The sequence below is a fragment of the Larus michahellis genome, chromosome 21 (assembly GCF_964199755.1).
Source record: "Larus michahellis chromosome 21, bLarMic1.1, whole genome shotgun sequence".
Classification (NCBI taxonomy): Eukaryota; Metazoa; Chordata; class Aves; order Charadriiformes; family Laridae; genus Larus; species Larus michahellis.
In genome coordinates, this window is record NC_133916.1 from 2,655,046 (window position 1) to 2,671,025 (window position 15,980).

Genomic DNA, 15,980 nt, shown 5'->3' on the forward strand with positions numbered 1-15,980 from the left:
CAAGGGAAGAAATGGTTATTAGTGAATCAAAGCTTTCATACATTCCCCTAACGACGAGGGGATGATGCTTAAAAAACACGGCCTGAATGTATCCCACCGGATCAGAGTGGCACAACGAGCAAAGAAAACCTTCTTCCTCCTTTTATCCAGCAAAACAGCCTCCCTGGGCCTGTTGCCGTTTCCAGGGAGCTAAAGTTTTCCCTCGATAATCGGTCTCTAACGCGGAGGGTTTGGGCCGCAGCAGCGGCCCCGCGCCTCCCGCCGTTCTCTCTGAGGAGAGGCCCGCCCGCTGCCGTTTGGGGCCGCGCGCAGGCGGCGGGACGATGCGAGCTGTCAATCAGCGGGGCGGCGCCCTCTGATTTGCCGCCGGTTGGCGTCACGTGAGAGCGGGCTGTCCGTATATAAGGGCGGGCGGGGTAGGCGCCGGCCGCCATTTTGTCCAGTGAGGAAAAGCGGAGCGGGAGTCTCGTTGAGGGTCGAGTCGGCTACGAATATAGCGCGGGCTGCCTTCGCGCGCCCTCCCTTAGCATCGGTGAGGATCTTCACCTCGGAGGGCGGGGGGGAGGCGGCACCCGCGGTCTCGGTCCCCGGCAGGGCGGATGGAAACGGCGGGGCCCGGTGGCGGCAAACAAAGAGCAGCCGCCATTTTGTAAAGCTGGGCCGCGGGCGGTGGCAGCCGCCACGCTGAGGAAAGCCGGGCGGGGAGAAGGCGGGTAGGCCTCGGATTGCCTTGAAGGGCCCATTCGCCGCCTTTTCTCTGCGGCCAGTGAGGCGAGGTGCGGCGGGGCGGGAGGTGCCGCGGGGGTGGTGTGGCGCCTTTCCTTCCCGCTCCGGGGGAGCGCTGGTTCCTCACGCAGCGCTCAGGAGACTCTCTGGAGGGATTCCCCGAACGCTCCCGGCGTGGCCTCTGCTGGAGATGGCGCTGCTGCTTCTTCTCTCGGCATGTGCAGCCTCCCCTGAATCCCGCTCTGAGAACAATGGAGCCCTTCTCCCGCCCAGCGCTCCCCCTGCAGGCCCGGCCCCCACTGTAACCCAGGGGCAGGGGAGAGGGGCGCAGAGAAACACACCCCCGCTTCAGAGTTTGGGGCCTTAAAAGTTAACGAAGTTCCCTGAAGTAGTGAATTTTAATCACGATTATGATATAGCATCTAGCTCTCCTGTTTGGTTTTAAACGGTCCCCCCCGCACGGCCCCCCTCTCCCCTCCACACAGGTTAATGTTTTTATCTGGTCAGATTATATTGCTGTTGAAGTTCCTGGGAAAAGCAACCAACAGAACTATTTGCCCTGTAAGTGAATAAACACTTGCCATATGTTAAATATACATGAGCTTTCTTTTTTGTCTTAGCGATGCATCGTGACTCTTGTCCGCTGGACTGCAAGGTTTATGTGGGTAACCTTGGAAACAATGGCAACAAAACTGAACTAGAGCGAGCTTTTGGCTACTATGGACCACTGCGCAGTGTATGGGTGGCAAGAAATCCTCCCGGTTTTGCCTTTGTGGAATTTGAAGATCCACGAGATGCAGCTGATGCAGTAAGAGAACTAGATGGAAGGTAAAATGTGCTTCTTGTGTGTTTGGCTTGCCTGGTGAAAATAAGAGAAATTGTGGGTTAGTAATACAGTTTAAATTGGGAAGCTTCAACTGGCAAAAAACTTGACTCATTTGTTATGCAATATTTATTTGTACAGTGGTATAAGGATAGTCTTTCTTAATAGTGCAAAAATAGCATTGGGATAGTTAATTTTACATTTTAGAGTTGGATTCCCAAGTTAGAGGTGGTTTGGACCTCTTGATGCGCATTAATTAAATTCAAGATGGTGTTACTATAAAGAGGCAAAACTCATCAGGGAGAGTATCCTTGCTTCCTTCTGTGCCTGCTTTAATAGTGTGGCATGCTTTCAGAAGTGGCCAGACCTTTTCTCTGTCATGCTGGGATCTACATTTTTAGACTCTGAATACTGTGTATAGGCAGAATGTTTTTGTCCCTGGACACGCTAACCAATGTCAGTCTCTCTTTCCCAGAACCCTCTGTGGGTGTCGTGTGAGAGTGGAGCTTTCCAATGGTGAGAAACGGAGTCGGAACCGTGGTCCACCTCCATCCTGGGGCAGGCGTCCTCGAGACGACTATCGCAGAAGAAGTCCTCCTCCCCGTCGCAGGTACCCTAGGTCAAAGTACACTCATAGAGCTGTTGGCAGTGTTACCACTTAGCATCCTAGAAGCAGGCTTTTTAAAAGCATGTTGATGGATAACATTCATCTATCTGATCACAATTTGGAGATGGCAAATGCTTAAAAAAAAAAAACAAACCCCAAAACCCCACAAAATCGAGGTGAACTTAAGTTGTGTTGAATGTTGGCTTTTGTCCTTAGGTCACTGTGCAAGTTGGTAGTCAGCGCCCTCTATCCTGGACTTATCCTCGTTCCTCCTAAAATCTGCTCATCTTCTAGTCACACTTTCCCTTTCTTCCCAATACTTCTACTTAGGCTGTTCCTTTCCTTTATTCCATAATGGCAAAACATGACATACAGCAGCTTAGCATTTCCATACAGATGTGTTTCTCCGCTTTGTTTGCACAATTTAAATACTTTCCAAGTAGGCAGCTGTTTAATAATAGATCGAGTAACAGTTGCTCTAAGCATCTAGAATCTTTACACTTTATAGTGTTAGTTTGGAATTAAATCATCATGTGGCGATCCTGTCACTTGAGGTTTGCAAATGCAGCTCTAAAAGATAGCAGGATTTTTGGTAACTGACAGGTTCTTGGACCCAGACCAGCATGTCTGGCAGTTTAAGTCTGCAACGTGGTTTTTGCAGGACTGAATTTACCTGTTGCAGGTGAGTGAAGTCCTCAGGTCAGGGTGTCAAGCTTACCCTTTTGCTGTTGAAAAATAACACATTAGGAGTATTTGTTAGCTAATAGATGGTTGTACTGATGGCTTGTTTTTCATTTTTTTTATGCTTTTTGGTCCATCTATTAATAAAAATGAACCCGTTACAGAGTCACCATCATGTCTCTTCTCACCACCCTCTGAGTCTGCATTAGCCAGTCAACTAGCCCTTTCAGCGTCATGTGACCAGCGCGCCCCATTCAGCTTGGCTGGTGTCGTTTCACATGACCCAGGCATGGCCAGTCGTCAGGTTGCACCGCCCTTTGGTTCCCGAGCATGCTGTTTTCTCTCAGCCTTCTCTCCAACCTTAACCAAATCGGCAGCAGCCACCTCGACCGCCCACACATTCCCGGCCAATCAGCTCAGCTGTTTATTTACCAAATGTCTTCACAACAACTACAGCAGCAGCCTTCGGCTAACAAAAAAGCAGGAAAAATCCACAACACCCCCTTCGCCAACCAACTAAATACAACGCAACATCTGGCAAAACCTTTTCAGCAAATTCTTCTTGGCAGTCAGTCCGGCAGCCTCACCTCACCATTTCTAGCTTGTTGAAACCAAAAACTAGTAAGTTTTTCCTGCTTATACAGTTTACTGCTGGTTAAAATAAGGAGTAAGCGGCTTATAAGTAATTACTTTTCTCAATCAAAGGCTGGCTGTGCATAATTGAGTGGTAACGTACATATGTTGCTTGAGAAAACTTTTAAGGGTGATACGGAAGCTCTTACACTGTGAATAACGTAAAAACGAGTATATTTGCATGTGAGATGCCAAACTAAATTTTTAATGAAGCTCTAACAAACTTAGCTTTTCCTTGCCAGAAAAATCCTATCACCTTTAAATGGTTTTACTAACAGTTTTCAAAACTTAAAACAATTACTTTTTGGATGAAACTGGGCCGAGCTAAGGTTATTTTTTTTATTATTATTTTTTTAAAGAAATAGTCTAAACACACTCTATGGCATTAAAAATGACAATCACAAATATGCAGTTCTAATGTAGCACTTAATGGCATTATCAATATTGACACTGAGCGCATTTTCACTTTTTTTCCACTTGGTATCTCTTATGTCTTGTCATGGACCTTTTTGGCTTGCATGGGTTCCAAAACATTTGGTCTGTGCTATTTTTTATTTTTTTTTGGAACCACTTGTGGGACTTTGGTGTGGTGTTCTGGGCAGTGTATTTAGTGGAAATGGAAAGTGTTGCATTGGACAACTCTGCTATGAAGCATTCTTAGTTAAAGTGAATTCGTGGTGGAAACGTGCTGTTCACACTGAGCTTTGTTTTACTGCCTAATCTTTCCATGCCTTTTACTGGATGATGGATGCCCAGTTATTCTTGGCACGTTCCCTGGGCCCAACAGTGAGTTTGACAAGTTGGGAAATGCCTCACCCCATTAATGCTGAAAGAATTGATAAAAAGCCTCACATCTTTTTTCTGGTTCTAGATCACCACGAAGGAGAAGCTTTTTCTCGTAGCCGCAGCAGGTATGCATCAGTTAATTGCACCCTGACCACTTTGTCCAGGAGACTTACAAAGAAGCAAACCGAAACAGCTTAATTTCTGGTCTGTGTGCATTCTTAAATTGCAGGGTAGGCATTGTAATTTGGTAAAAGGGATAAATGGGTTTGCTTCTGTCATATTGCTTGCCTGGAGTTAATATATTTACATAGCTATTTGGGATTCAGGGTTGCAGGATATTAAGAATGGAATAATTAGGTTTTCTGTTCTGCAGTTTTTCCCCAAGTCTGTGTGTTACTGTGAGCCATGAGCACAGATGATAAGAACCACAGTGAGCGTGTGCTGCTGTCGCATGCTGTGAAGTGTTAGGTGGTGATGACACAGTGGTGTAATGCAGTTTGTGTTGGGATTTGGGAGCTTCCTGAGTCCATATGTGACTTTTATGTTTTTGTAGCATAAGGTGCTGCATTACTGCACAGGATGTGTAAGTATTACATGGACACGCCGCATTAGTGGAGGCACAGTCTGACTGAACAGATTAATGTGCTGCAGAGGAATAGATGCCTGTTTACAACACAACTAAGCTGTGTTGTATGGCTCAAGCTGATTATTTGTACCTGAAGGAAAGGCTAATACCATAATCTTTACAGGTTTCCCCTGTTGAATAGTTAAAAACCTTAACTTCATGAAGGGAAGCTCTTCAGATAGCCTCATTAACCTAACAAGTTCAGTTTTACCTTGACGCTATAATGATCTTGCTTTGCAACCTTTAACAGGTCCCTCTCCAGAGACAGAAGAAGAGAGAGATCACTTCTCACGGGAGAGAAACACAGCCTTCTCGTTCCTTCTCCAGGTCTCGCAGGTAGGATGAGCCTTACAGTGGTGGCCTATGTGTTTTGAGTGTATCTGTAAAAATGATTGTTTCCATGTCTTGGTGATATTGAAATGGGTTGTGGTGGAGAATCATCTCTAGTGTCTTACAAGGTTCTTTACCTTGAAGAATTAAATACCCAGTTTTATTAAATGAACAGTATTTTTAAAATGTTTAAATGTCACTGACTGAGTTGGGCTGGGGGCTTTGAAGCAAAAATCTGCTGCTCTTGGCACCTGGATGCTAACACCTCATACTAACACCTCTCTTTTTCTGCAGTCGCTCCAGGTCAAATGAGAGGAAATAGGACTGTGAGGAGGAGCTTGTACAGGAAGTCATTAGAGCTGAGGACAGGAGGAGTATGTACAAGAACATTGTTTTGTTTTGAAACTTCATAAAGCTTGGTGCATTTTTAAAATGTTTTAGCTGTTGAACTTGCTTTGTTCCTTGTATCTTGTAACAGGTGGCAAATGTAAAGATGTGAATCTGTATATGGTTCTGAGCAGATCATATGATTTGTAATATTAACCACTTTACAATGTACCATTATACATAATTTTTTGTTTGTGTTGAATGGTAATCAGTTTGTCTTGCATAGATAGAAGAATGTTTCAGGTCTTGATGTACTGGGGTGTGTTTTGCTGGGGTTCAGCTGTTGGAAGGAAGCGTGCAATGAAGCTGTGTTCATTGCGGAAGTGTGGCTGTGAGCGGTGTCCGTCTGCAGAATGAGGTGTAGGTGCTCCATAGTGCAGTTCCCGGAAATAGTCAGGAACGTCGAGCCAGTGGTGTGTGAAGGGAATGACTGAGCTGCAGTCTTATCCAGAGCTCTAGTTCTGACTTCCATTACCTGGAACTGAGCTACTTTATATTATGTGAAATATAAATTTTTAGCCATAGGGTCAGTTAATTTTGTACTTCATGTGACTAGAGTACTACTTAAATAGCCAATTGTTTGATTGACCATCTATTCCAGAACCTCTGAACAGACCAAATACACAGCAGAACTGACAACTGGAGTGGATGTGTTGAGTGTGTAATGGTACATTGTAAAAGTTATGAATTAAACATTTCTTTACTGTACAAGAATTTTCATGTCACTTGTAAAATGTCTTTTGTGAGATCCTTGGGATTAAAGTTTTGGTTACAACTTGTTGTTCAGTATTTAACTCGAGTACCTGCTCCATACCTTGGCTTTGCAGAACGCGTGCTTGGGTCTTGTGGTGCAGCTTGGTTCAAATTCAGTGCTCTCTGCAGTTCGGGGTGAGATGGCACTGGTCACATCTTGCTGTGACACACCTGTGAACCATTCCCATGCTGCTGTGACAGGTCCCTGCCTGCAGTTGGGCTGTGTCCTGCCTTGCGTCCCTGCCTTATGCTGTCACTGGTGTCTGGATACCAGTGTTACAGGTGCAGTCTAGGTGAGATTGGTGACACCAGCTTGACTTCTTGCCTTGCGGTGAGCTCCGTAACACTTACTCAGAAAGCTATCTGGGGATTCCAAGGTTCACAACGTTCTCTGCGTCTGGGATGTGGGTTGGGAACATTTAAGGTGTTCTTCATATCTGTCAGTTCTGAAATGGCTGGTCTGTAAACTGAAGCTTTGCATGAAGATTTCACTGGGAGTGTAAACCCGTGGCATGGCTCGAGTGCGATTGGAGCTCCCGCACTGCTCAGTGCCTCCTTTTTATTCCTTTGCATTTAGATTAAATCAGTTAAATCTGTCTTGTGGTTTAATTTCCTTCAACTTGTGGTATCCAGGCGGGGACAAGGCTGGAGAAGCTGTAATGGAAAGAAATTCTGCTGCTTCATGTGGTGCCTGGAGAGGGAGGTGGGGACAGTGGAGGCAGAGGTGTAGTGTTGATTTATTTATTTTTTTAATTTAGTACTCCTTATGGTTGAGATTCAATGATCTTAAAGGTCTTTTCCAACCTGAATGATCCTGTGATTCTCTGGACTAGGAGTTTACCAGCCCCTGGCCCAAACTGGGAGTGCAGTGAGCTTAAAAGAGACAAATCCATCATGAGTGTCGGGCTCATGGCTGGTGCAGGGCTCAGAGGCCGTGGGTGCGGTGGCTGCTGCCATGCAGTGTCACGGCTCCCCAGCAGAGGTCGGGGTGTCCCCATCCAGCTCCTGTCCCTTCCCGGGCGGGTTCAGCCTCAAGACGCTGACAGCCCAGCTCCTTCGGGGCTGTTTGTGTGAGGTGAAGGGCAGCTGGGGGCTGAGATCACACCGTGTGCTGCACGCAGCTGGGCTCCCTTCTTCTAATACGTGCTTTAGCAGGGTTTGATCTGTGGAAGGATTGTGGCGCTCGTTGCCTGGGAGCCAGCCTCTGCTGGCACAACGCTTCCTCTCGTGGTTACGCGGTGGGGGACAAGCGCCTTTCAGTGGTTTTGACTACCCGAGGGGAACGGAGGGAAAGAAACCTGAAGCACCAGAGACAGCGTACGCTGCGGGGAAGCAAGTTGTGGGTTTCGTGCACAAGGGAGTCTGCAGAACTGGGAATGTTTATCAGTTTCGGGTTTCTGACTTCATATCTTACTCCTCAGCTGATGGAAGAGGTTGGCCCTTAGGCTGGATCTGAGCTGCCATTGCACAGCAGATGGCTGGGTTTATGTAATCAGGTGGGGGTTTGATTGGGAACAAAATTAGCAACTTCTAGAGAAAGATGGGAAGTGTATAAATGCTGGCTGTGTACAGCCAGGGTGTAATTAGCAAGTGTTATTTTTAATGCAGCAACACATTCTCGCATTTAAGGCTTCCAGTTTGCTCTGTGAGAGAGTAACCAGCCCGGTGAACAGGCAGAGCCTTGTGGCTCGTGTTTAGAAAGTCTACTCTGAAATTAAATTTATAAGGAAATACTCGTGTTGACCTTCTAAGACCAGGACCATCTCTCACCTCTCCCCAAAGATTCTCAAAGTGGGAAGAGAGGCCGACTGATCTGTCCTGGCCAAGGAGGACAGACGGATGCTACCCAGCGGTTCCTCGGCAGCATGAGGGGACTCACACCCCGTCATTGGCCACAGCCCTGCTCTGAGGGCTCCCGAGTGACGGGGGAATCTCCTCTGTCTGCCACTTTCTAAATTGTTGTGGAGCTTCCTGGTACTGACACGAACGTGTTCGGCTGCATTTTTTATTTGGGGGGAGGTTTTGCTGCCTTTGCTTTTGCCCCCTAGAAGTCTCCTGAGGTTAATGCTGCCCTGGTTCCAGAGGGGAAAAACGCTCATCAGCGCTGGGTCCCAGCACATCCCAGAGCACATTAAACGATGTAACGAGCCTCTGTTTATGTGCAGTTTGTTCTTTTCTCACACTCTCCCTTGGGAGGGTATTGTGTGCAAATGGCTTTGTGAAGAAAGGGATTATTTTTTTTTCTTTTTATGTGCATGCTGCTCTCTGTTTATGGCAGAGAAGATCATTTTAAGAATGTGCCTTGCACTTCAAACGGAAAATGGAGAGGTTACATATGTTCTTCCTTTCAATGGGCTGTGTTCCACTGACCTTCAAAGAGGTTCAGCTACCCTAGATCGTGCTCGGGTGAGAAACTGCCATCTTACCCAACACCGACCGTGGTTCTAGTTAAAAAAGTCGTGTTTCAGGTATGCTGGGGAGCTGCCGCAGTTCACCTCCAAAAGGAACACTTTGCTGGAGCTGCGCTGTTCCGCGCTCCAGGTGCACCGAGAGCTCAGATGTGTTCTCAACAGCAAATCACTTGCACGCTTCCTACTCTGGGCCTTTGCATTTCCTTTGGTTTGGCGTCAGGGGAGACGCTGCGCCGTGCCCTCGGGTCCTGGAGGGGCCGGTTGCGCCTCTTATCTCTGAGCCTCTACGTGCTTCTGCAGGGACCTGGCAGCAGAACTCCCCACTGGGAGTGACAGCACCCGAGCGGTTCTGCAGCTTTTTTTTTTTTTGCTGTTAACATCACCTCGTTTCAGTTCTGGTTTTACTTTCTTTTACTCATGATCCCATCACCACCAGATTCCGCAATGTCTCCTGACATAAAGATCTGTGAAGCAGCTGAACATTTGACAAACTTTCTGCCGTTTCTGCTGGTTTTAATCCCTGTCCCCATACCCCTGTTCAAATCATACCTCAGAATAACATCCCAAAACCTGAGCTACTGTCACCCTCCTCAGTCGTCCTACTCTGGTGCTGCTGTAGTGCAGAGTCACTTAGCTAGGAAAAAAAAATAAAGTGAAAAAACTGGAGCATCAACCCCTTTTGCAAACAGAAGGCTGAAGGGCAGAAGTGCGATTCCAGCAGCTCTGGTTCGACCTTGGATCCCGCACGGGGAGGTGACAGCGCAGCACCCGGGACCTGCCGGGAAGAGGCGGGTCTCGGCTTCCCGGCTGCTGAAACGCAGCGAGCTTCAATTTCACACCTCAACCTGCCAAAAGTAGGCAAAATAAAGACAATTTTCGCTTGGCAACTGCTTGCAGTCATTTAGTAAAGAAGTAGCTGACGCCGAAGCAGCATCCCAGCTTGCCAGCCCACGCAAGAAGCGCTCCGGCTTCTTAGAAACACTGTCACTGTCTCCGTTTTCTGTTTCACTTCTGAAGTTTCACTACCATTAGTTACATTCTCTTAGTGCCCTTCAAACAAATACTGTTGGGGACTAAAATAAACATGAGATCCAGACAAATATAAAATAGACTATGCAATAGGAACGCTATGTTCCCAAGTGATTCATTCATCTATTATTTAATAATTTAGGAGCTGACATAACTTTTCGTTGAACAAATCTTCGCATTGATGCAAGTGGTGTTTTTGCTCCGTCCTCCGAGTAATTTTAGCTGTCAGATGTTTCTGTGGGAGTAATCCCAATCGGAAAAGGGAAGTGTATCTCCTTCCTGGCTAGATGCTGCCACTGATTCAAGTGGTGGTACCCCACCCGGCAGTACCCTGGGATTCATCCTGCTACAGCCGGAGTCCGCCTGTCCTGGCTTGGGGCGCTTCGCTGGGGGACACACGAGGACGCTGACGGGTCGCACAGCACGTGCAGCCACCGCCACCGGCAAAGCAGCCCGGCGACGCCGTGGTGTGAACAGCCCGTAGCAAAGCCGCAGCCCTCCGTCGGGAGCCGCGGTATCAGGGTGGAGCCGCGGTATCAGGGTGAGGCACCGTGTCACCCTGGGTGTCACTTCGGAGCCAGCTGGGAGATCGCTACCGCCAGCTGTGAGAGAGCAGCATTATCTCCCCTGCTTTGCCCATGAATATTCAGCAATATTCATCGTCGTCCCCGCGAGGAAGCTGTCGCCGCAACGCCCAGCCTTTCCCCGCCGCTGCCGACGCGGGGCTCGCCTCTGTTTGCTAGAAAACGTTTGCAGTCGCTCATTTCTGACTAATACTGACATTATTTGCCCTCAAATTAAAATGCAGTCGGTCACTGCCGAACGCCCGCCGGCTGCGCTGGGTGCCGTGCTTCCTGCTGCTGGCAAACGGTGGATTGATCAGCTTTTGATAACGGTGTTATTATTATAAGCTTTTGGGGAGGAGGTTGCCCCAGCGGGAGAGATAAGCTTCAGGAGTGCCACGCTGCTGCTCCTGCCAATAGTCATTCTTCAAGCTGCCTGGTTGACATCTCCCGCTCGGAGACTCGTGGTTGAACGTTCACCAGATTTGGGACTCGGGAGGTTCCTCTGCCCAGGGACCGCTGGGGTGGTTTTTGACCTATAGGCATTTTGGGGTTTTTGTGTTTCACAACCTCCCTCTCCCTCTTTGTCTCCCTCCTGCCCTCTTTGTGGCACATTGCAGTTGGTCATCTAGAAATCTTTTCTGGTCTTCTGCGAAGCCCAGGTTTGTTACGGCGGGTGGGAAGGGCTCTGGTGCAGCGTCGCTGCTGGCAGGTGAAGGATGGGACATTTTTAACCTGTTTCCAGCAGCTCCAAGATCCAGCAAATTGCCTTTCCCTGGTCCACTGTGGATTCTCACGGGCGAGGCAGGAACCACTGAGGGAGGCTGAAACCAAAAGAAAAAGGTTTTATATTGGCACCTGGGACTCCCCGACTCAGCTCCTTGTTGGGTGGAACCCAGCGGAGCTCCACCACGCTGCATGGACCACGTCCGTCCCCACAGCTCTGTGTCAAGGCCAGCGGAGGTTCAGAGTGGGGTGAAAGCTGCTCCTTCACCCCCGTCTCCAGGAAATCCTGCTGGGCACGACCGGCACGTGGAAAGGAAAGTGCAATCGACCCTTACCCTGGCGGCTGGGTGGCGGCTGCCATATCATCACCGATGGCTTTATTGGAAGTTGTACACGCAGAGCCGTCCCCTCCCATTGCCTCTGCTCCGCGCGGGACCGTGCACTGAGCCACCGTGCCAGACACCCATCCGTCCGTCCATCCGTCCGTGGCGCGTGGTCTGGGCACTGCCCTCCTGCCGATGCCCCTTCAGGCATCCCTTTACTCCCCGTGCCCCGATCCGCCCCTTCCCCTTCCCTCTGCTCTGCCCCACGCCCAGCCCCACTCCTCGCCCCCCAGGGAGGTGAATCACATTCCCAAGGCGACAGGAATTCCGAAACGCCTGTCGTGAGCGGGGAGATCCCAGGACGTGCTGACACACGGTGAGCCACCGGCACCAGGGCGGGCGAGTGGGCTGCAGCACGCGTCTCCCCGAAGTTCGGCGTCGCTGCCTCCGCCAGTGGGAGCCTCGCGGACGCCCCGTCCTTGTGTCTGCCTGCTGCAGGCGCAGGGTGCTGCGCTGGCTCGGGGATTGTTTTCAAAGCGCCCGCGGTGAGCAAGCGTTAGCCAACACCTCTCCATAGTCCCCTCCTTCTCACGCACGGCTCTAAAGGGCCAGGTCATGCTCCCGATGGATTTCAAGCAACGCCGCGGCTCGGGGAGCAGCACATCCCTCGTCAGCAGCGCTGTGCCGCACGTGTCATCCACTGGGGACAAGTTATGTCGGTCGACAACCTCCCGTGGCTGCACCAAGAGCGGTCTGGACACCCCGCACGCCGCATGGACGGGAGCAATTCTGCCCCACACTCTGCTCCTTTATTCCCACCCGTGAGACGAATCCTGCCACGGGAAGTCCCGGTGGGCCTGGAGAAGTCCTTGCCCACCACAACCCCGACAGGACGCTCCCCCCTGCCCTCGCCGAGCTGCCTGCGGGGAAGAGCTGGCACCAAAAAAAAACAACCCCTGGGGATGTTTTGGATGGAGCTTTTGCGAAAGGCCGGAGCCGTTGGCCCCGGTTCCCAGCGGGGCGTCCGTGCTCCCCCCGGCCGCTGCACGGTCCTGCCTTGCTCTGGGGTCGTGGTCAATGGGGGGAAGCGGCGAGTGAATGAAGAGGGAAACGAGCCCGAGGTTCGAAGCCAGGTACCCGCCGCCGCCCTCGCCGGGTCCGAACAATGGGGTCCTGTGCTGCCAGCAAAAAAAAACCAAACCCACAAACCAACCCACAAAGCTTCCGAGCTGCTCATGGAAAGTCAGTGAAGCAATTACGTTAATGACTGTGAATGGGGCTAAAAACAATCTCGGATGAAAATGAGTGAGGGGCCGAATGAAGCGAGCGATTCATAGCCCGGCTCCCGCATCCAGGAATATTTCCAGTAAGCAAAAGCCTTGTTTTAGGGACTGTCTCATCCCCCATTTGTGCTTGGTGGGACTCGATTTCCACTCTGCTGGGTCCGGTGTCTCATCAAAATGCCTTCATAAATGGAGCAAACAAGGGCTGTATATGGCAGGGAAACAGTCAATTAACACGATCCGAGTTCTTTTAGGGGCAGAGTTAATCAAGCATTCAGCGTTTTGTCATTCTTGTCTTTCTTTCCTGGGAAAATCCTATTAGTATAAAATCACTTAATTGGGCACTTCAAAGAGCTGATGGGAAAACAGCCTTCGCCGGGATATAAACGCCATTCAGCCGAACACTGGGTTCATTTAGACTTTTGCTGGAGCGTGAGTGTTTCATTAAGAGCCTTCACGTTTCCCACTTAAAAGAAAAAAGCTTGTTAGCGGAGATAATAAAAAATAAAATGGAGGGGGGGGGAAATATCTCGGAAATTTGAATCTTGCTGAAGAGGGGTTTTTACTGCCTGAATGCGCGGGGCTTTGTTGGGGGGGGTGGGGGGGGGCTTTGTAAGAGCCTCTCACACCTCGAGGGAGCGTCTGGGCTTTCCCGAGCCTTTGGGGGGGGTGTTTTTGCAAGTAAAGGCTGTTAGAGGAGGGAAAGAGTCACCCCCGCGTCCCACGGGATCTGGGTGACAGCCGTGGGTCTGACCTGGGGGGCGGAGGACGGTGCGTTTCGTGGGACCGAACCCCCCCCCCCCCAACCCCGCGTGCTCGTCCCCGCTCTCCGTGCCGGGGCGGGGGTCCCGCGTTACCTCCCCCCTTCTCAGGTTGTTTTCCTTGGGCAGAAATTCAGGTTTTCGCAGAGCTTATGTTTATCCCACCATGAAAAATCACACCCCGCGCCCTGCTCTGTCATTCCCAGCTCCATCCCCGAAGACCCGAAGGATGCTCGTCCGCCCGACCCTGCGCTGTTTCTTCCCCCCACGTTGCTTGATCTAACAGGAATATGACGTTTCCCCCCCCGAAAAAAACCCACTTCGCGTACACCTTTCACCACCAAATTTCCAAACCTTCCTCGCTGCCGGGGAGGGCTGGGAGAGGAACCACGCGAGTTGCTTCATTTCTGCGGTCGGTGCTGGAAGGCTTCCGTCTGGGAAGACATTTCCAGGTTGACCACGTACTTAAATGTAGTAATGACATTTTGTATTCAGCCTTAACGAAATCCTTACACGGGGGTGTTCGTGTGCATTTGGGTTACGAGCACGGGCTGGACCTCAGCGCGTGATTCCCACAAAACACGCCGGGATCCTTCCTTGGCACCACGTTTGGCTCCTCTCTTTGGGGTCAGGATTACCCGACGTGGCTCCGCGAAGCCACTTTTCCCCATTCTCCACTTTCTCACCCCAAGGCTGGGGCATCCGAACCCTGATTTCTTCACCCGGCCCGAACCATTCCCCCGCTCCGGGCCAAAGCTCCCATCCGCGTCCCCCCTGGGGGTGCTGCTCCCCGTGTCCCCGGAGAGGATGAAAGTCGGTGGCAGAGACGATGTGCCCGGGCACGCTCCCTTGATGAAACCCCGGCGCTGAGGACAGGCTGAGTCACGCTCCGGCTCTGCCCGCCGTGAATAACGTATTTGCAGCCATGTCCGCCGTGCCTTCCTCTCCCCTCGGCGCCTGCAGGACCCGCCTGGGGAGATCCGCCGGGAAGGGAACGTTCCCGAGGGCTCCAGGCCCAGGCAGCGGCCGCCGCTCGGTGTTTGGGTGCCCCCAGTGCTGGGGAGAAGGTAACTTTGGAGGCCGTGAAACGAGCAGTCATTTAATACATTCCTTTTGCTTCCAGGCGTTGGGGTGGGTTTTTCAAGTTATAAGGACGGGTTCTCCCCCCGCTCCGGGGTGGGGGTTTGGGACACCCCTCACGGCCTGGGCGAAGCGACAGCTCCCGGAGGGTGGCTGCGAAGGGGGAGGAGGGAACCCCCCACCTGCCCGTCCTGGTCCCAGCCCCGCGCCTCTGCCCTCCTCCGGCTGCGGTTCTTGGGGCTGAACACCGTGAGTCACCTCTGGGATTTTATTTTTTTTAAAGTTCCTGTTACCGCCTTCTGTATTAATCACGCTTTTTTTTTTTTTTTCCCCCTCCCCCTTTTTTTTTTTTTTCTGGAGGTGCCGCTGCAAACATGACCACGGACTCTCTGACCCAGACCCTGCTGCCGTTCCTCTCCCCACTTCCCATTTCCAGTAACCCCCTTTGGCAATGCCACAGCTCCCGGCGCGGGGGCACGAGGATGGGGAGCGAGAGGCAGAAACCTGCCCGCCCCCAGCCCGGAACCAAGCCCCCACCAAAAAGAAATCACAGAAATAATATTTTTCCTAAGGGAAAATCCGCATCCGCTTTATTTTCTGGCTGGGTTTGCCCTGGAACGTCTCCCCCGTGGAAGCGGGATGCTCGCACCGGGCGGGCTGGGGGTTTATCTCCCGTCGCTTTGCTTTTTCGGTCCCTCGCTCTTGCATCAGCGGTCGCCGGATCCCGCTGTGGGTTGCACAAGCGACGCCACTCCTTCCTCTGCCACTTCGGGCGCTAATTTAAAAAGCTGCCGGTTTTGATATTCCTGTTCCCTTTTGCGTATTCGGGGGGACTTTTCTGGGGGAAAAAAAAAAAAAAAGCTGATTTAAGCGGTGAGCATCCTCTGCTTCGTCTGAGCGCCCCGGCTGGAGGCTGCGCTGACGGTGGCGGGGGGATGCCCACAGCGCTTTGAGCTTCCCTTCGGTGCCGATCGCGTCCTCCTCGCATCCAGAGGGAGCGAAACGGCAAACCGCGGCTGGAGGGGAGCTGGCGGTCGGCGAGGAAATGAGCCGTGACGTGTCCAGCCCTCCGCAACGCGGCTCCAAAAGCTGCTCTTTGCCACCAGGACCAAAAATCATTCCCAGGTGGAAACAGCAGCCGGGCCGGCGCCCGCCTCTCCCTGCGTGTTACCAACAGAAAGGCAGAATTCGGGAACATCCCCAGCTTTCCCAGGGTGGATTTTCTGCAGTGTGTGGTATTAATTTAGGCTGCTTTCAGCATTCCCCACCCACCTCTCACCTTCCCTCCCCATCCCACCGGGCCCGGAGGCAGCCACGGGGGTGAGCGGCCGCCCCCGACCCAGCCACCAGCACCTCGTGCTGGCCCAGCGCCGCGGAGGGGACACCGGTGACGGCAAACGCTGCCGCGGCGCGTGGCAGCCTCCAGCCAAACATGCCTGAACATATCCTCCAG

General features: G+C 51.4%; 1 protein-coding gene across 1 annotated transcript; it reads left to right on the top strand.

The window, feature by feature from the left end:
• The first annotated feature begins 409 nt into the window (after nucleotides 1-409).
• On the top strand, nucleotides 410-6,365 carry SRSF3 (serine and arginine rich splicing factor 3). The gene is given in 8 exon segments (XM_074564299.1): nucleotides 410-532; nucleotides 1,347-1,554; nucleotides 2,025-2,168; nucleotides 2,904-2,905; nucleotides 4,354-4,381; nucleotides 5,132-5,184; nucleotides 5,187-5,217; nucleotides 5,506-6,365. Coding segments are annotated over 7 exon segments (492 nt in total). The 5' UTR covers nucleotides 410-532; nucleotides 1,347-1,348; the 3' UTR covers nucleotides 5,534-6,365.
• Nucleotides 6,366-15,980: the final 9,615 nt, after the last annotated feature.